At 42.4% G+C, this 21152-nt stretch overlaps 1 protein-coding gene across 1 annotated transcript in view; it reads left to right on the top strand.

Annotated features, from left to right (window-relative positions):
• Window positions 1-21152, top strand: part of LOC133482243 (chloride channel protein 2-like) — a 122515-nt gene that overhangs the window by 24248 nt on the left and 77115 nt on the right. Inside the window, 1 exon segment of the mRNA XM_061782177.1 lies at window positions 10430-10580. Within this exon segment, the coding sequence (XP_061638161.1) occupies window positions 10430-10580 (151 nt within the window).

Below are 21152 nucleotides of genomic sequence, written 5' to 3'. Positions count from 1 at the left end.
TCTCTGTTTTTTTTTCTTTCTTTCTCACTCCATGGTCTTCTAATCATCTTGTGACTCTCGGATTTTACCCCCCGCCTTTCCAATATTGTTTGTCAGAATATATCCATAAGCAACTCATGAGTCTTCACCCATTTTTGGTCTATGTCCGTCAATGGGGTTTCATTTGAGTGTGTAAGACTCTTGTCTTCAGCTTAACAAGTTGTTCTTTATCAACATCTTACGCCTGATATTGTCACAGCTGTGTTTTTGCAGTCTGATGTGAGCGATGAGTTTTACACAATGTCCCCAGGCCCAGAGTGTGTGTGTGTGTGTGTGTGTGTCGGGGCCTGTGCAGGGCAGTGCCATGGCGGTGCCGTCCTACATCCTGATCAAGCACATGCGAGAGAGACAGAGAGAAACACTGGGAGTCATTGTGTGCAAATATCTCTCCCTCTCCCACCTCTTGTCCCTCCGTTGCACGCCTTTCCTCACTGGGACTCTATTGTCTGTCCATGGTTGTTCTCTTACTTTTGTTTCATTTAATTTTATGGTCAGAACCATTGATTGATGAAAAAGTATGTAGCTTTGAAAGAATCAGTATGTGTGATACATCTTTATCTAATAATGAAATATTTCCTGGGCATTCGTGCCAGCATATCACAAAAGTGATAAATATCACTCCTGATAACCCCCACCCCAGCCACCAAAATGACAACCATTTAGGGAATCCCACCCCCCCCCCCCCCCAAACTGGAGATACTGCATAGGCGCTGTGGATAAAGGAATGTCCTATATTATGAAGTTGGGAGCATGCTTTGACATTGCGAGAGATTGCGTGATTTCCGAAGACGAAAAACATGGCGGCGTCGCTTGCATAGTCTTGAAAAAACAGCTACTAAAAGATAACATTTCTCTTTTCAGAGTCTTTTTCAATGGTGGATGGTCGCTTCGTTCTTTTCTCTTTTCATTTGCCAGCTCTGCTAGCAGCGGTAACTTGTAGAGAGCCACTTGCCATCCGTGCAGCTACGTAAACGCCGCTCATGGAGGATCTGAGCCATCGTGTTGAGATGCCGCTGAAGAGAAAAAAAGCTGATTCTTCCACTTCAACTGAGGATTTACTTGATCCGACAGAGATACAGACTAGTGTCCTCCTTTCAATTGATAAGAAATTGTCAATTGCACTTGATTTGCTTCGCCAGGAGATCGCCGGAAGAGCTTAGAATTCACGCAACAACAAGTGAACGAGCTAAGATTAGATAATGCTGCGCTTTGATCAAACATGATGTCAACGTCAGCAGAACTACAAACTCTTAGACTGGAATATAAACTCATGAAAGAAACTACGTTGGACATTCAATCACGAAGCATGCGCGACATTCCAGAAAATGCTCTGGAAGACCCCGAAGAGCAGATTAAAAGGTTTATGATCAAGATACAGTCGACAAAATTACTTTTCACCGTGTCCACCGATTGATAGGCCCTCGTAGAGGAATCTGACCACGTCCCATCATTGCAGAGTTTGAACACTTTAAGCAAAAAGTGTTTGTAAAATCAAAAGGTCGGGATCTCAAAAGGGACTCAACGACCAGTTCCCCAAGGAAATCAACGAGAGGCGTAAAATCTTGTACCCCTTGATGAAGACTCACCGTGAGAAAGGCAAACGAGCGTGGCTTGTTGTCGATAAGCTATATGTTGACGGCCAACTGTTTCGTGATGCCGTCACGCCCTAGCTCTTCTAGATAAGTATTTCTTTTGATCTGTTGTCATTATGAATTGTCAAAAGTGTATTGTATTTTGTTTAATTCTTTCCACTTTTGCGCAGATAAACAAAAAAACAGAATCAGGCATGCCACCAGCATGAATCCTCACTCCTATCTCTCTGCTTTTCTGCTCTGCTTGTTTTCACACACACTAAACACACAAGTCGCTCAATACGCTTTTTGCGCACTACAGACAACCACCACACACGATATTATCCCTTTGTCACTGTTTGTTTTCGGTGTTCAGTGTTTGTTCGTAACCCTTCTATGTACCCTGGCTTTACAGTACTTAAATATAGCCTCTCTATCACCCTCTTAATAACATTTGTCAACACAATACCAAAAAATCTCCCGTAAACTGTCAAAAAAACAACAACAAAGAATGCATAGTACCAAATCTATTTAAAATTTTGATACAAGCACCCATTATATGTCACACTTAACTTTTGTGTCATGGAATGTCAATGGCATTCGATCACAGGCAGTGGGTGCTGGTAGGAATGTGTGTTGGCCCGGGGTTGGTGCTGCGGGTCTGGCTGGTGTAGCCCTCTTCGTCGGTGGTTGTCCGGCCTAATGAGCCCGACCTGCAGGAGCCTCTTAATCACTCATTTAGCGCACACACACGCACACTCACACACGATTCACTGTATATATTTTTCTCACTAATCACATCTGGGTACATATACATATCAAAGGGTTCCTGGGGGACTGGTGTGGAATCGGTAGGGTGTGGCATTCTACGCGCAGCAACACTTTTTGCCCTGTGCGCGTCAAGCTACGCAGAGGGGCCGCGTGGGCCAATTCGTCGGTCACGTGATGCAATGCAGCCGTTGTCGGCCGCGCAACCGCGGGAGTATAAAGAGGCCTTATGCCTTACAATTGCTCAATGTGTGGGGGGTGAGTCGGCATATATTCTTTTGTAATGAACCGGTCAAATTGGGTTAGACCGCGTCGCGCAGTGTGCGGCAGGCCTTACATTGATTTGCAACAGTTCAAATATTATGCGGAAATATCCTGAGACCAAATCTTAAAATCATGCCATTCCAATTTGATACTGTGTTGTGGGTAACATTTATGAAGAAGAAGAAGAATCACCTTTTATTGTCATGAACATGCATGCATGTACACGAAATTTGTTCTCTGCATTTAACCCATCACAGTGAACACATACACATGTTGGTAGACCACACTGGAGCAGGAGGCAGCTGAAGCGCCCGGGGATTGTGCATCTCTGCATCAATTTCATATTTATTATTTTTTTTTTCTTTCCATGCTGCTACTTGGCTGGCTCGGCTGGGCCGCAGTTTAGTGCAGCAGCCTATTATGTTGATTGAATTTAGTAAGACATTGCCTTGGCTAATACGCTCTTTCGTAATTGCTAAAAATGTTCCTCATGGCCAAAAATTGTGTGAAAAGAATGAGGATGCAAATTTTCGTACCAGTTTTTAGTTTCAGGCTGTCACACCACTGTTTGGCTTATAATTTTGTAAATCTGACTCTGTCAGTGCTTCACAAGCCATGAAGCGACCTCACTGCATGTCAAGTGTTTCAACAAGTGATTAATGCTCAGCTGCCTGCATGTCACTGGTCCTATTATTAGGAAAAGGAAGCAAAGTTTTTCTGACTCTACTTGCATAAGCACTAATAAAAAGGAGACGAGATTTAAATGTCAATTATGATGAAATTAAGTCATCTTAAAAATAAACAAACTGCATAAAATTGGGTATACATTTGTTTGCGTTTGCAGTTTAACGTATCCTTTCATGAAATTTGATTCACTGCGCTGGTGTAGGCAGGTCTGAATGCTTTTTCATTCATCACTAGCTCTTCTGCCAATCACGGCATTGTTTTTTTGCCTTTTCCCTTTGCCTTCCGCAATCCTTCCATTGAAATAAAAACAAATTAAAATCTAAATTCAGCTTGTCAGAATTTAGCTGGAAGTACTAAACTATCAAACACCCCCTCTAACGCATTCAGAATTTGTGTATTTCATTGCTTCTCTTCATGCTCAGGTTCATGCTTCTTTGCTCCCTGTGGCTTCTTCCTTTCTTTCATTCATCCATCCTGCTTTTCTTTAAGGTACATATTTGTCCAGCTCTGGGTGAGAGAGGCCTGAAAGGTTGGCATAGCAGTCTGGCACAAGCATATAAGACTTCCCTAGGTCCCTAGGGTGCCCCACAAGGGCATTGAAAAATCTTTTTTTTTTTTTAATTGTACATCCTTCCACCTTTCCCCTTTTTAGCTTGCATCATGCATGTTTTTGTTTTGTTTTGATATTTGACACATATTCTATTTTATTATTATTTTTAATTAGCTTATTCAATGGGCAGATACTACTAAACATTAATTCATTCATTTTCCTCCGCTTATCCGAGGTCGGGTCGCGGGGGGAACCGCCTCAGCAGGGAAGCCCAGACTTCCCTCTCCCCAGCCACTTCCTCCAGCTCTTCTGAGGTGATCCTGAGGTGTTCCCAGGCCAGTCGAGAGACATAGTCTCTCCAGCGTGTCCTGTGTTGTCCCCAGGGACGTGCCCGGAACACCTCACCAGCTCTAAGGGAGAGCCCGGATACCCTGCGGAGGAAACTCATTTCGGCCGCTTGTATCCAGGATCTTGTTCTTTCGGTCACGACCCACAGCTCGTGACCATAGGTGAGGGTAGGAACCTAGATCGACCGGTAAATTGAGAGCTTCGCCTTTCGGTTTAGCTCCTTGTTCACCACAATGGACCGATACAAAGTCCGCTTCACTCCAGACACTGCACCGATACGCCTGTGCATCTCCTATCCCATTCTTCCCTCATTTGTGAACAAGACCCCAAGATATTTGAACTCCTCCACTTGGGGCAGGATCTCATCCCCGACCCGGAGAGGGCACTCCACCCTTTTCCGACTGATGGTCTCAGATTTAGAGGTGCTGATTCTCATCCCAGCCGCTTCACACTGCTGCGAACTGCTCCTGTGAGAGTTGGAGATTACAGCTTGATGAAGCCAACAGAACCACATCATCTGCAAAAAGCAGAGATCCAATACTGAGGCCACTAAACTGGAAACCCTCTACGCCTAGAAATTCTGTCCATAAAAGTTATGAACTGAATCGGTGACAAAGGGCAGCCTTGGCGGAGTCCAACCCTCACCTGAAACGAGTCCGACTTACTGCCGGCAATGCGGACCAAACTCTGACACTGATCGTACAGGGACCGAACAGTTGGTATTAGGGGGTTCGGGACCCCGTACTCCCGAAGCACCCCCCTACAGAACTCCCCGAGGGACATGGTGGTCGAACGCCTTCTCCAAGTCCACAAAACACATGGAGACTGGTTGGGTGAACTCCCATGCACACTCGAGGACCCTGCCAAGGATGTAGAGTGGTCCACTGTTCCACGGCCAGGACAAAAACCACCCTGCTCCTCCTGACTCTGAGGTTTGACTTCCCGATGGACCCTCCTCTCCAGCACCCCTGAATAGACCTTACCAGGGAGGCTGAGGATTGTGATTCCCCTGGAGTTGGAACACACCCTCCGCTCCCCCTTTTTAAAAAGGGGGACCACCACCCCAGTCTGCCAATCCAGAGGCACTGTCCCCGATGTACATGCGATGTTGCAGAGGCGTGTCAACCAGGACAGCCCCACAACATCCAGAGCCTTTAGGAACCCCGGGCGAATCTCATCCACCCCGGGGGCCTTGTCACCGAGGAGCTTTTTAACCACCTCGGTGACCTCGACCCCAGAGATAGGAGAGCCCGCCTCAGAGACCCCAGACTCTGCTTCCTCATGGGAAGGCGTGTCGGTGGAATTGAGGAGGTCTTCGAAGTATTCTCCCCACCGACTCACAACGTCCTGAGTGTGCAGTGTCCCATCCCCACTATACACACTGTTGATGGTGCACTGCTTACCCTTCCTGAGGCGCCGGATGGTGGTACAGAATTTCCTCGAAGCCGTTCAGAAATCGTTCTCCATGGCCTCACCGAACTCCTCCCACGTCCGAGTTTTTGCCGCAGCAACCACCAAAGCCATATACCGCTTGGCCAGCCGGTACTCATCAGCTGCCTCAGGAGTCCCACAGGCCAAAACGGCCCAATAGGACTCCTTCTTCAGCTTGACGGCATCCCTCACCGCTGGTGTCCACCAATGGGTTTGGGGATTTCCGCCACGACAGCCACCGACTACCTTACGGTCACAGCTCCGGTCCGCCGCCTCAGAAATGGAAGCGCTGGCAACATGGTCCACTCGGACTCAATGTCCCCCGCCTCCCCCGAGACGTGGGTGAAGTTCTGGCGGAGGTGGGAGTTTAAACTCCTTCTGACAGGGGATTCTGCCAGACGTTTCCAGCAGACACTCACAATACGTTTGTGCCTCCCAGGTCGGACTGGCATCTTCCCCCACCAACAGAGCCAACTCACCACCAGGTGGTGATCAGTTGACAGCTCCGCCCCTCTCTTCACCAGAGTGTCCAAGACATACGGCTGCCAGTCTGATGACACAACCACAAAGTCGATGGGTGTCCTGGTGCCAAGTGCATGTGTGGACACCCTTATGCTTGAACACTGTGTTTGTTATGGACAATACGTGGTGAGCACAGAAGTCCAATAAGAGAACACCACTCGAGTTCTGATAGGGGGGCCGTTCCTCCCAATCACGCCCATCCAGGTCTCACTGTCATTGCCCAGGTGAGCATTGAAGTCCCCCAGCGGAACAATGGAGTCCCCAGCGGGAGCGCTCTCCAGCACCCCCTCCAATGACTCCAAAAAGGGTGGGTACTCTGAACTGCTGTTTGGTGCAGAGGCACAAACAACAGTCAGGACCCATCCCCTCACCCGAAGGCGGAGGGAGGCTACCTTCTCGTCCACCGGGGTGAACCACAATGTACAGGTGGCGAGCCGGGGGGGGGCAATAAGTATACCCACACCTGCTCGGCGCCTCTTACCGTGGGCAACTCCAGAGTGGAAGAGAGTCCAACCCCTCTCGAGAGGACTGGTACCAGAATCCAAGCTGTGTGTGGAGGCGAGTCCGACTATATCTAGTCGGAACCTCTTGATCTCGCACACCAGCTCTGGCTCCTTCCCTGCCAAAGAGGTGACGTTCCACGTGCCTAGAGCCAGCTTCTGTAGCTGGGGATCTGATCGCCTTCGGTCACCGCCTAGCTCACAATTCACCCGACCCCTATGGCCCTTCCCACAGGTGGTGGGCCCATGGGAAGGGGGATCCATGTTACCCTTTCGGGCTGCGCCCAGCCGGGCCCCATGGGTGCTGGCCCGGCCACCAGGCGCTCCCCTTTGAGCCCCACCTCCAGGCCTGGCTCCCAGTGACCCGTGTCCGGGCAAGGGAAAACGTTTTCCTCTATCTTCAATCATCATCAAAAAAGGGACGTTTCAAGAAACATTTAGTGTTAAATCATACAAGCACACAGTTATATCTAGTAGTGTCTCCAGATGACTTGAGTTCAATTGAGGTGTTGTGTCACAGATTAATACAACCCCAATTCTAATGAAGTTGGGACGTTGTGTTAAACATAAATAAAAACAGAATACAATGATTTGCAAATCATTGTATTATTGTTTTTAGGAAATAATCATTAACTTAGAATTTTATGGCTGCAACATGTTCCCAAAAAGTTCGGACAGGCTCATGTTTACCACTGTGTGACATCACCTTTTCTTTTAAGAACATTCAATAAATGTTTAGGAACTGAGGACACTAATTGTTGAAGCTAGGTGGAATTCTTTCCCATTCTTGCTTGATGTACAGCTTCAGCTATTCAACAGTCCGGGGTCTCCGTTGTCGTATTTTACGCTGTATAATGCGCCACACATTTTCAATGGGAGACAGGTCTGGACTGCAGGCAGGCCAGTCTAGTACCCGGACTCTTTTACTACGAAGCCACGCTGTTGTAACGTGCAGAATGTGGTTTGACATTGTCTTGCTGAAATAAGCAGGGGCATCCATGAAAAGATGTTCCTTGGATGGCAGCATATGTTTCTCCAAAACCTGTATGTACCTTTCAGTATTAACGGTGCCTTCACAGATGTGTAAGTTACCCATGCCATTGGCACTAACACAGCCCCATAACATCACAGATGCTGGCTTTTGAACTTTGCGTCCATAACCGTCCGGATGGTTCTTTTCCTCTGGCCCGGAGGACACGACGTCCACAATTTCCAAAAACTATTTGAAATGTTGACTCGTCGGACCACAGAACACTTTTCCACTTTGCATCAGTCCATCTTAGATGAGCTCGTGCCCAGAGAAGCTGGCGGCGTTTCTGGGTGTTGTTGATAAATGGCTTTTGCGTTGCATCGTAGAGTTTCAAGTTGCACTTACAGATGTAGCGCCGAACTGTGTTTACTGACATTGGTTTTCTGAAGTGTTCCTGAGCCTACTATTTATTGTAAAGCTATTTAACCTCAACATTTTTTGGGAAATAATAAATTATTACTTTAAGAGCTATTGGATGCTTATGCAGCAACCATTTTGTGCACTTTTCTGCACTGCCAATTTGAAATAATGTCCTGTTTTTGAATAAAGAGATGGAAACATAATTTTTTAAAATCCAATTAATCGAAAAACTAATTGACAGATTAATCAATTATTAAAATAATCTATAGTTGCAGCCCTAATTCCATTGGAATCTGTCAATTGGATCTGGTTCTAAGTATCAACCAGTTTTCGATTCCCACCTCTACTTGAAACAGCAACTCTAAAATGCAATTCTCTGAGATGCAGGCATAAATTATCCAATGTACAAGTCAAATGGATGACAAATTTGTTAAGATGATCAAGGGGAAAAGGGCTTACACACACACTTGATTGTTAAAGATGTTTTTTGGTCAAAATAGTATTTGCTTGATGACAGAAATGCGACAGCTTTTTTGTCAAAGTTCTTTACAACCTATTTGTCTGCAAAAACTACTGTGTGCTGTATTTCCACACACAAAAGTACACACACAATAGTATACGCGCATCCTTTGTGAAGGAACTCATTAGCTGAAGTGGGAGACTGGGTTATTTGGGGTCAATTCCTTGACCTGCAGGGATTTCTCTATCTCTCACTCTTGCTTGCTCACTTTGGCATGTGCACACACAAGAATCCGCCTGTGGTCAGCGTTATTTGATTCATATCCTTTTTTTGTGCATATTTGTTTGGCTTGGCACTGAAAAAATGGTGTTAAGCACTGGTAGGTTTTAGTTTTCTTAAGTGATGCTTTACTGTAGTGTAGCGATACAGTATGTCTCAAAATTATTTGCACGTTTTTCAAATCCACAAATATATCTGTGATTCACACATGTTTTTCCAAATCCATAAATAGTTTGCACGTGTTTTTCAAATCCACAAATATATCCACGATTTACACGTTTTTTAATGTTGTGTGTGCATATATCATGACTTATCATTTGTAAGTATACAATTTTGCTTGTGAATTGTGGAAGGTGCGCTTGTGGATTAGCGGGCACGTGCATTTATTTTTGAGACAAACGTAATGCAGATTTGATCCACACGTGTACGAAGTACAAAAAAAAAGAAAACAAAAAAAAGATACCTGAAATACTGATTCATGCAGCGGAAAAACTATGCTGTGTGAAAGAAACCACGACTGACTGTTTTTGAACCTAAGCATAGCATTTTTGTTTGAAAATCTTGTTCTTAACCGAGGTTCCAGGAAATGGTGTTCTTGCTCGCAGGCTGTGGGCAGCTGCTAAGCTTGTCAAGCGTTCGTAGCGCCCCCTATTGGTGGTTGAATCGATACAAGACCTGATTCACATGGCATCCCATGAGTGAGGCTTGCGGATCGCCAGTTTCCTGTTCCATTGTATCTCTAGTTGCCAAACAGGCTTGCAAATAGGGATAAGTACCTGTTTCATCAACTAGAAGAGAGCACAATTCATTCACATTTTTTTCTTTTACTGAAACCAGTTTACAACATAACTCAGTTCAATCTGCTAGACCGAAGAAGGAGTAGCGGCCAATGTTAAAATTTTGTAGCAATGATGTAAAGAATTTTTTGGGACAAAAGTCTTGATTAATTTTGTGTCTCAAATCTAACTGCATATTTATATACATCACAAAGGCTTAGAAAACATTCTCCGAAAGTGGTGACATTTTCTGTGTTTATATCAAACCTCAGCAAGTCTCATGCTGCTGAAATCAGCCTCAGTCACCTTGTTTGACCTTTTTGAATAGCTTTCATTCTGTTGTTGTGACTCGTGCCCCTCTTCCTGGCTACTAGCAATAAGGCAGGAGGGGTGGCCTAGTTGGAGGGCTCAACTTGGTACTTCCTGTCTATTACTTTGCTGACTTAATGAGTTTTGTACTCTGTGTATTTTTAAAGGCTGTGCGTAATTTGGGACTGATTGTAGGCCTATGTGTGCTTTTACTGCCCCGTATGCTGACCTTTGACCCCTAGATAAGGCATTATTTCTAATGGTTCACAGGTCTCTCTAGTAATTTTCTCTGGTCCCTTTCTATACTTACCCAAAGCAGCAAAGTGGCACACTATTTGTCTTTCGTGCTCCATACTTGCTTTTGTAATGAACTCACACATTTATGGGAATTTGTTTAATTAGGTAAGTGAACGATCCTTGTCACCAAGTTATCCTTATATTTTTGGCACATTTTTAGAATATAGATTTTTCCCACTGTACAACAATCTGTGTCTTACATCTATTGTATATTTAATTTTATTATTACTTTTTCCAGATGTATGGGCGCTACACCCAGGAGCTGGGGGTGTACGCTAAAGAAGAGGCAGCTCGACTGAGGGAGAGTGGGCAGAGGCGTTCGGTCAGTGAGCGAAGCCGAAACTTGGACCTGCTGGAATATGACAAAGGACGCTGTGCCAAATGTCGCAGTAAGTGTTAGAAATAGAACTAATGGTTAGTACAGAAAAAGATATGTTACACATTAGTCCTATATAGGCCTGTTGAGTAACAGAGAAATGACAGTTGTTAGAGTTGTATTTAATTGGTTTTGAAAAATAGCCGTGTTGCTTCTGGAAGTGCATCCAGCGTAAAAACTGTGCCAAACAAATTACCCCTGATGGGAGGAGCCAAAAGCTACAGCACAAAATTCACGTTAATGGAAAAACTATATTCAATCAATAAAAAAAATAATAAATGTCTATTATGTCAAGGTGGTGACTGTAATTAGTTGTAAAAATTTTTTTATACAATTTCAATATTGTTTTTTTGTTACAGAATACCTACAGTATATTACTGGTTCTTTTATAGAAACATGAGCATATCAAGATGAATCCAGTCCAGGGACAGTCAGACCAGCCAATGCAAACATAGCTGCACTAATGCAAAGATACTGATGTACTCACTAGGCTTTACACGATGAGGATTTTTGGGGCCGATCAGCGAGTTTATAAAAAAAAAAAAAAAAAAAAAAAAAAAAAAAAAACGATAACTGATCACAGATCCAATCACAAGATGGAGGAATGACCTGTTCATTTACTGTATATACTTGTGTACTTAATTGCTCAAAAAAATTATATATACAATTTGTTCCTATATTTATGCCAGTGAGGCATAGTGACAGACAAAACAAAGGAATGGTCTTCTATTAGATGGGAGGAAGTAAATAAAGTAATTAATGTATCCACGTTTTGTGACATTTTTGTTTGTTGGTGTGCCGTGAGATTTTTCAATTGTAAATTATGTTACTTGGCTCCATTAAGGTTGGAAATCACTGCTCTAGTCAGATCGTGTATTCTAATCATGCAGGTTAAACCGACATTACAACATGACATAAATAGGAGCCAACTTACTGCAGTTGAATTACTTTATTGCAATTAAATTACTTCACACACACCAAAGCTTTAGAGCATGATTCAACAGAACGCCAGCATGTTTACGTACAACCGTTAGTGCTAGCACTAGCTTGCTAGGCTACATAACATTTTGTTCCCTGTTTCCAAGCCGTATCATATTAAAACTACGTGAACCTACCTCAAGCAAGCCTTAGACGAATGTCCTCTCCCGAGGACCGGTCACCACCAACACGCGTTTTTCCCCATTTTGTTCTTATAAACACACGGCACGATCCGTTATTGTTGTCGTCGCCATGGTAATGAGTGTATCTGGTCGCGTTTAAGTTGACAAGATGAAGCCCAGTGATCGTAAAGGACGGGATGCGGTGGTATCGGAATGCAAGATTTTATTGCAGTTGTCTGACATAGTGCAATCGTGAAAGACCAAATTTGTCTTGTAGTCTGATCCACGCATTTCGTGTTGTCTGTCCCACACCGCCAACATGTTTTAAAAAAAAAATAACTTTATTGGTGATCAGATATTTACAATGCTACGTCAAAAGACACGTGACAAGGCTAAAAATAAACTAGCTTTTGGGTTCGAATATACTGTACACGACGGCAACATGGAGTAAATGTCTTTTGCGGAGCCGATCAATGACGTCATTGATCGGATCGGCGAATTATGACAATAAAGCCGATCAGCCAATAAGCATAAAATGCTAATTATCGGCCGATACTGATCAGGCCGATCAGATCCACTGATCTAGTACTAAAAAAAAAATAAAGTCTAGTACTCACATCACTAGCCTGTGTGCTAACTTGGTCATCATCTGTATCACTTAACTTTCTGTTAATATGAAGGGTTACAAATAGTTTGTTGGTATTTTTTTAATCTGTACTATTTTGTACTGTAGGACATTCTGAGCAGTCTAAGTTCTTCAGATATCAGTTTTCCTTCTCTGACAGCATTTACTAGTATCTCTTTTGGCTTTCCTCTTAATTAGGGATGGTCGATATTGCTTTTTTTCCGACCGATACCAGTGCGAGTATTCATTCTTGCAGTGCAGTGTAGCGCCAAGTACTGGTAAGGAGGACTTATTCAATGTCAGATATTTTTTCTTCCTCAGCAGAGCTGTCAAATGTGATGGAACGTCCATATTTTGTTATGGGAATCACTGAACGCTGACTCGTTACAGCCATAACACCGATTGTTCCAGATATTGGGGGGGGGGGGGGGGGGGGGGAAGTCCAGCGCCTGACATTATGACGCTGTGTCATAAATTCATTTAATGAAATAAACACTATATTGTTAAAAAAAAGAGAGTGCGACAGGAACATCATTGAACAGCTACTTGGGGCATGCTATTTTATTACTGGTGTCTGGTGTCAACGCATTGGACGTCACTAATCAAGTATATTATTATTATTATCAAGTATATTATTATTATTATTATCAATAAATATTTATAATAGAAGATAAGAAGAAGTCCCACAATGGGGGAATCTGCATCAGGAAATATAAATATAATATCAATAACAGGCAAGAGAAGGCATCTGTATAAGTACATTCGCAAAATAGGAACCAAAGCTGTTGTCCATGCATAAACTATCCTGTGCAATCTATCAGCAGGTTATTTGTTTGTTCGCAAAATTAGGTGCTGAGTTTTAATTGACTTCTGAGATCTGATTCATCTGATTTAATAGACTAGCTATTTTTATTTATTTTTACTTTTTAATGAATTATTTATTTATTTTTTTACCAGAGTTGAAAACAGAATTGGTAAAAGCAAATTAATCCATTTACACATTTTTATGACGATGGCACGTCAAAATCTCATTTACTTGATTGATATGAGTCAGGCTGCAACTGCTGCCGCCATTACAAGGTTGATGCAATAAAAACATTAAAATAAATATTGAAGCCATAATTTATTAACGATTACAGAGTAATGATTATGTAGTGCAAGTGAACAGTATGCAGAAATATTTTTATCCTATTACACAATATACTGCAGTAACTGTCCTGTGGTAATGTTCTTGACAACATTTTGAAAATCGCTGTTATCTTGAAGGCTGCTACATGAATAAAAATAAGAGTTCTCGATTACAGCGGTTTCACTGTCTCACTCAAACACACAAAGGATGAAACAGGAAGTGGAATTTTATAGAAAGTTTAATTAAATCTACAAGGGAAAACTACAGGGAAACAATGCAGAGGGATTTTACTACAAAAAGAAAATAATAATAATGGTAATAGAAAGAAAAAATAGGCATATGTAAAGAAAAATAGGACATAGTGTGTGGCTGGACTCAAAATGAGCGTGAAATGAGTTGAATCATAGTAATAGAGCAAAGTTGGGACTCGTGTGAGCTCGCTAATTTAAACCCCAGATTACTATGCACCAATTTGTACTTTCCATTCATCACTGCAATGTTTTACTCATGACGTAGGTCACCGAGTTGGTTCTTTCTCAGTTGTCTCAGGAGGAACGGAGGCAGGTTTAGTTGAAGAAGATGATGCACAAAAAGTAAAAACCAAAGAGGTGCAAAAAGAAAGTTGTTGTCTTGTTGGGGGTGAGCTTGTAACCTTTCCTGCCGTTTGAACTTGTTGAGGGCCTCGCTCTTGCTATCAACTGCAGGTGTTAACTATTAAGAGTGGCAGAAGTGACTACCTGGGGGCCCTGCGGACAGATCAAGGTCGAAGCCGCAAGGCAGGCTTCGGACAGCGCCGCCGTCGTGGTCCACGGTCGCTTGTGCGCCATGGTCACACAACAAAGAAAAAAGAAAAGGGGAGGGTGGAGGGCTTGTGCAGCACGTCAGAGCCACGGGCTTAGGTAACTTTCAGCATGAAGTTGAGAAGAGGAGAGCGTGAGATGGCGGAAGCAAAACGGTTAAATACACAAGGGGCGTGTCTACGGAGAAGTGGAGAAGCCCACACCCATCAACTTGAATTTAGTCTACAATTTGGCCCATAAAAATGGGTTTAAAAATCATATATTCCCAACTTTGTACTCTCTCACGCTTAAGAAAGAAACTTGTTACAAGTCACAGACTGCTTTCAGTTTTGTTTTTCAGTTTTATTTTTTGTTGGACTGCATCAGTGTAATATTTGTGAGCTGTGTCCTGCCATCCACACAGCTCTCAAGTTCATCGCTGCTATTTGTTCTCTCCGCTCCGATCGCTGCGCTCTGCTTTCATTCCCACCTTTGCTTGTTCTCGCTGCTCCGGGAAACTGCTGGGGACCAGTGACACGTTTCCCCGAAGGCTCCCTTGAGATACCACGAGGAACTGCTTTAGCCGCAAACCCTCAAATGGTGTGGAAAGCTTACCGCGAAGGGAGGGTAAGTAACCCTCCCACTTGTCTCCCTTAGCTCTGTTAGAACCGTTTGGACACTCACTGCTGCATTTTCTTTCCCACCGCTGCGTGCTCTCGCTACTCGCTGGTTTAATTTTTGTCAAGAATTTTTTACCTGCGTCTCTGTCCTTTTTGACATATTACAGCCTGACGTTTCGATTATTTTTGCGAATTAGTGATGTGTATCTTGTGGAAGCCTTTATACTTTTGTTTATGAAGTTTTCAGTAAAAAGTAGATTGTGATTCCTTCACACCTACACGCTAGATCAGGGGTGGGCAAACCTTTTGGCTCAGGGGCCACATTGACTTTGAAAATTTGACAGGCGGGCCAAGCCAGGACCAGATGCTTACATATAAAAAAAGAAAAGGCATTTTAGTGTTAATACTTAGATTTACTTTTAATGGGAACAGTGTTGTTTTGTTGATCACCTTTTTTTACCAGTGCATCAAAGTCTGGTGTTAGTTTTGTTGTGGAAATTCTCAGAACACATCTGCGGTGTTCATCACTCAGCTGGAATCTGTAGGATGTTTTGTTGGTGTTCATCACACTAAAACTCTGTTCACACACACATGTATAGCCAAACACCACCAGCATCCTCTGGGCCATCTTCCAGATTTTTGGAAATTTGTCTGCGCCTAATGAAGCATAAAAGGCATCCATTTTGATAGTTGAACTTCTCTTTTAAGGCAGTATCACATTGGAGATCAATCAGTTCCATCTGCAGCTCCCGTTGGCGCTGTTTCAGGGTCTTGTGTGACTGTATCTTGGATGGCAGTGTGTCAAATAAAGGTATTTTGCTGAGCCTGCAAGCTTGATTTTAACCGCTGAGCCGTAGCCATCAGTTCCTGCATTGATTGGCTGTTAGCATAATCGACATGCTTGGTATAAAAGTGACGGTTGATGTTATATTCCTCTAAAACCGCAATGGTTTCTTAACAAATTAGACATGCAGCCTTTGACCGGACTTCAGTGAAAAAGTATTTTGTAGTCCATTCTATATTAAACACTCGGCACTCACTGTTGACTTTTCTTTTCTTTGGCCCACTCATGGTTGAAGAAGGGTTCAGCGCAGTAGCAGAGTAAAAACAGAACAGCCAAAGTCAAGTCAATGCATCACTGTAGCTACTGCGCTACCTGATGGAACCACTCGGCATTACAGGACAAGGTCAAATGAATGTAGTCATGATTTTGATGATTTGTACGATTCTGTATCAATCTTTGGCGAGCCGGATTGAAATGATCAACGGGCCGGATGTGACCCGCGGACCCTTGTTTGCCCAACACTGCTCGAGATCGTTGCTGATGTCAATAAAAAGTTGCTGTGGGGACATTTTTACTGCTCTCACAATGTCTCTGATGTTGTTTTCCATGGTCTACCCGTAGAGTGTCTGCTACCTAGAAACCACTGGTTTCTTTTTTCTCCAGTCTATTCCAAATGGTTACAGTGTTTAATTTTCCAGCTTCTCTCGGTTTCATGTTTTTCTTTCCCACAAATAGATGGCTCCGTCGTTTTCATGTTAGTTACCTCTCCAACAAGTATAAATGCAGTCTTCACATGCAAAACCGAAATCTGAAAGGGAGTGTAGACATGTATACTATTTATACGTGGGCAACAAAAGTGAGGATAAGCAGTACTGAAAATGGATGGATGGATGTAGTTTTCCCAGGCTGTTTTGAGGCCTGCAGTAAAAATCCCCTCGTATGCCTGTTATACTGGTTGGCCAACAGGGCGCAGCATTGCGCTGTAGAGTTTCTCATTCGTTCAATGGCACTTTGTCAAACTGTTCTAACTACCATCATTATAACCTGTTAACTAGTTCCCATGTTTAGTTTCACATTATGTCATATGATGGAAGAAAAAAAAGGGAAACATCTCTTGACTAATAGAGGCTGAGAAAGACCATAGTTTCACCCCCAGACTGAATCTGAATGCATCCGCTTACCAAAACATCTTGGAGCATAGTTTGGTTAAATGGGTTTGGTGCGGAAGAACTTGACTGGCCTGCACATAGCCCTGACCCTTCAAATCCCCTTTGGATGAACGACAACCAATATTTTGAGTCAAGCCCTGTCTCAGGCCTCTGACTTAGCAATTGTCCTAGATGAATGGCCCAAAATCCCACAGACATAGAAAAGTGGAAGTGTAGAAAATGCATTTTTTTCCCTATATTTTACTTTCTGTCTGTAATGGATGTCTTTTGTCCATAAGAGTTTTCTGATTTTTCTTGTTCTTCATTGCCACAATCTCACTTCATTGCATTCAGTGGATGCTTGAAATAAGGAGCATGATTTATAAACCTCAATTCAATGAAGGTGGAACATTGTGTAAAATCTAAATATAAACAGAATACAATGATTTGCAAATCCTTTTCAACCTATATTCAATTGAACACATCTTACAAATTCTGCTCTGGTAATCAAACATGTGAGCACAACTGTGTAATGTTCTCTCATTTACTAAATATAAGTAGTGCTGGATTTCACAATAAGAGCAAGTAAATTAAAATAAAAAGTTATGTGTGTCCAAATAAAGTGCTGAAACTAAGAAAAATAAAGTTTGAGTTTCCCCTTTTCTGTTCGGCATCTTGACACAACAGTGAAGTCTCAAACAATTTTACAGTACATAGTTTAATTTAAAAAATCTTAACTGAACCGTTTCTGAGGTTGTGTTTGTTCAAAACCTTTGTTTTGGTTCATAATGGCGTTTCACATATTATGTGTGCTTTTAATAAGAGCTCTCAGTGGAAACTGACTAGGAAAAAGAACAAATATTATTTGTAAGACTAAAAGATTTGAAACTGTTAAATTTGTTCAAATTAAAATGGAGAGAAAAATATTTCCATCATCTCCCTTCACCAAAACCCTCCCCTGTTTGGGTACATGATGATCCATTTTACTCTTATTCCTCTCCGGCCACATTAGTTTTTCACCTCCATCCATCCATCCATTTTCTGAGACGCTTATCCGCATAAGGGTCGCGGGCCTGCTGGAGCCTATCCCAGCCCTTTTTAAATTTATTTTATTTATTTATTTATTTATTTTTGACAATTGTGCAAAAAGATGCCGAGTCCTCTAGCACTTAGAGCAGTTTGAATGACTAATATAGCAATAGTCCGGTGCAATGACCATTGTGCAAAGGGTGCCGAGACTTCAAGGAGTGTATGCAGTTTAAAGTGACTAGTTGCGCGATAATCTGGGACAATGTTGATTGTGCAAATGTTGCAAATACTCTTCAGTCAGTGTGCAAGTGGGGCAGATGCTACTCTGGCATGAGTGGCCAGTATTGGTCAACAACAGATATCACAATCGTGACACTCACCTGTTTGTTTGGTCACCTGTGGAATGTTCCAAACAGGTTTTTTAAAATGTATTTATTTTTTGTAGCTTTCCTCAACATTGCCAGTCTTTTGTTGCCCCTGTTCCAGTATTTCTGGACCATGTTTCAGGCATCAAATTCAAAATAAGAGAATATTTGAAAAAAATAAATAAATAAAATGTTTATAACGTTAACGTATAATAACGTTTTTGTAGTGTATTCAATTGCATATAGGTTGAAAAGGATTTGCAAATCATTGTATTCTAGTTCACGTTTTAAGCAACATCTCAACTTAATTGGGTTGTGCTGTTGCTGTGTCTCATCGTTTTGAAGAGTTTAAGTGCAAAATATAGGGGATATAGCAAAAAGTAGCTGAAGTATGCAAATCTTTTGGTTAATTTTGCCTCTGCCTGAATTCCAGCACCTAATACACAAAGCATTTACAAACTCGTCAAATATTTATTTCTTTGCTTTATCAGCATTTGCCAAAGCAAATCTACATCCATATGGTTGGCCTCTTCCGCTTATCTTTTCTTCCATCTGTAATTCAATCAATGCATTAATTCACCACCATATATTAAATCTTCCATTGGTTTGAATGATTTTGGAAAGCATTTGAAGTATCCATTTTGTAATAATTACAGCAGCTGAAATAAGTATTTAACACTTCACCATTCTTCTCACTAAATATACTTGCAAAAGTGCTATTCACCTGAAAATTTCACCAGATGTTGGGAACAACCCAAGTAAACCCATACATAAAAAAAAGTAGAACAAGTAAGCTCAGAAATTAAGTTGTGTGTAAAAATGTGAAATGACAAAAAGTATTGAACACGTGAAGAAAGGGAGGTGCAAAAAGGCATGGAAACCCAAGGCAACACCTAAAATATATCAATAATCAAACATCAATCCAGCTCCTTGTCAGTGCAAATGAATATCAGATGGTTCAGTCCTAATTGATGGCCTACAAAAAGGTTTCATTGCAAAGGTGTGAGTCAAGGCACATCTCATAATGGGTAAGAGCAGAAAGCTGTCTCAAGACCAACGCAAACTAATTGTTGCGAAACATAACCATGGCATTGGTTACAGGCACATATCTAAGCTTCTGATCGTTCCAGTGAGCACAGTTGGGGCCGTAATACGTAAGTGGAAATCAGGTGCTACTCGCAAGATTTCTGAGAGGGTAGTGCAAAGAATAATCAGAAGAGTTGCCAAAGAGCCAAGGAGCACATGTGGAGAGCTTCAGAAAGACCTGGAATTAGCAGGTACTGTTGTCACAAGGAAAACGGTGAGTAATGCACGCCGCTGCCATGGCCTGTATGCACGCTCACCACGCAAGAACCCATTGCTGAAAAAAAAAGCATATCAAAGCTCGTTTCAAGTTTGCTGAACAACATTCGGACAACCCAGTTAAATACTGGGAGAAAATAGTCTGGCCGGATGAGAGCAAAATTGAACTGTTTGGATGCCATAATGCACACCACGTTTGGAGGAGAAATGGCACTTCACATCACCCTCAAAACACCTTACCAACAGTGAAGTTTGGAGATGGGAACATGATGGTGTAGGTCTGCTTTTCAGCAAAGGGGACTGGTAACCTTCACATTATTGAAGGAAGGATGAATGGGCAAATCACATTCTTGACAAAAATCTGCTGCCATCTACGAAGATGATCAAAATGAAACGAGGGTGGACATTGCATCAGGATAAGGAAACTGGTTTCCTGGTTTCAAAGAAAAAATAAAATAAAATAAAGCAATTCACCTGACTTGAATCGAATCCAAAATCTATGGAAAGATCTGAAACTCAAGGTCCATAAAAGAAGCCCACGGAACCATCAATATTTGAAGACTACTTGTGTGGAGGAATGATCCAAAATCACATCAGAGCAACGCATGCAACTAGTTTCTCCATACAGAAGGCATCTTGAAGCTGTCATTGCAAACAAAGGCTTTTTTACAAAGTATTAAATAAATACCAGTTGGCGTGTTCAATAATTTTTCCCTGTGTCATTTCACATTATCACACACAACTTAATTTCTGATCTTATTTGTTCTACTTTCTTTGTATGTATGGATTACTTGGGTCCTTCCCAACATCTGGAGAAATGTTCATGTCAAGAGCACCTTTGGAAATATATTCGAGAAAAATGGTGACGTGTTTAATACTTATTTCAGCCATTGTATAATTGTCTATTAGAGTTACTGTGGGTGAGGTGGCGTCACCTCTATTTTTTTGTTTAAGTCCCTTCGGGTGGTGGGCTGGAAATGCATGTGGAAAGTTGTGACATGAGCAGCGGAAGTAAATGATAGTAGCCACGCAGGCACACCCATACATACAGCCCAAGGTGATGAATCTTTTTCTCCCTCCATCTCAGTGTGCTCTCTTTCTCTCTCTCCATTCCCCCCGTTCATTTAATTGGTTCTCAGGACACACACATTTATCCACAAGCAGTGTTTCACATCAGGTGTGATGTCAGTAGGAGCTCAACGTGGCGCCTGATGTTGCTATGGAGACATGCAGGTGCCTGGCAACTAACAGTTGCTTTAGCTTCTTCTTTCGTCTTTTCATCTTTCATCATCACTTGCTTTTTTTCTTTTTCTCTCCTCATCTCCAAAGTCCACCTCCCTGCTCATGCCCTCTCTTTGTTGTTTCTTCCATTCACTCCCTTACCTACTTATTGTATGCCAACCCTAGCTTTACTTGAGAACGTAACACACGCATACCCCCCCCCCCCCACACACACACAGTCATTGCTTGCTGATTACTGAGGTGTGGGAAAGTTTTGGAATTTAATCAAATCGATCAGGCAAGTAAGAAGGCACTGATCGATATTTGTGCCACTTCAGAGTGTATGTGCATGTCTGTGTTAATCTTGGTCTGTTGTTGTCAAGTGTTTTACGTAAGTGGTTCTGGCACTATCCCATACTGTATATAACGCTGTGTGTCAGCATTGAGAGAATCTTTGCTCCACAGCATTGGCTTCATTGATTT

The sequence above is a fragment of the Phyllopteryx taeniolatus genome, chromosome 8, assembly GCF_024500385.1.
Source record: "Phyllopteryx taeniolatus isolate TA_2022b chromosome 8, UOR_Ptae_1.2, whole genome shotgun sequence".
Taxonomy (NCBI): Eukaryota; Metazoa; Chordata; class Actinopteri; order Syngnathiformes; family Syngnathidae; genus Phyllopteryx; species Phyllopteryx taeniolatus.
The sequence above is the reverse complement of the archived record's forward strand: the minus strand, read 5'-3'. Positions and strand labels throughout refer to the sequence as shown.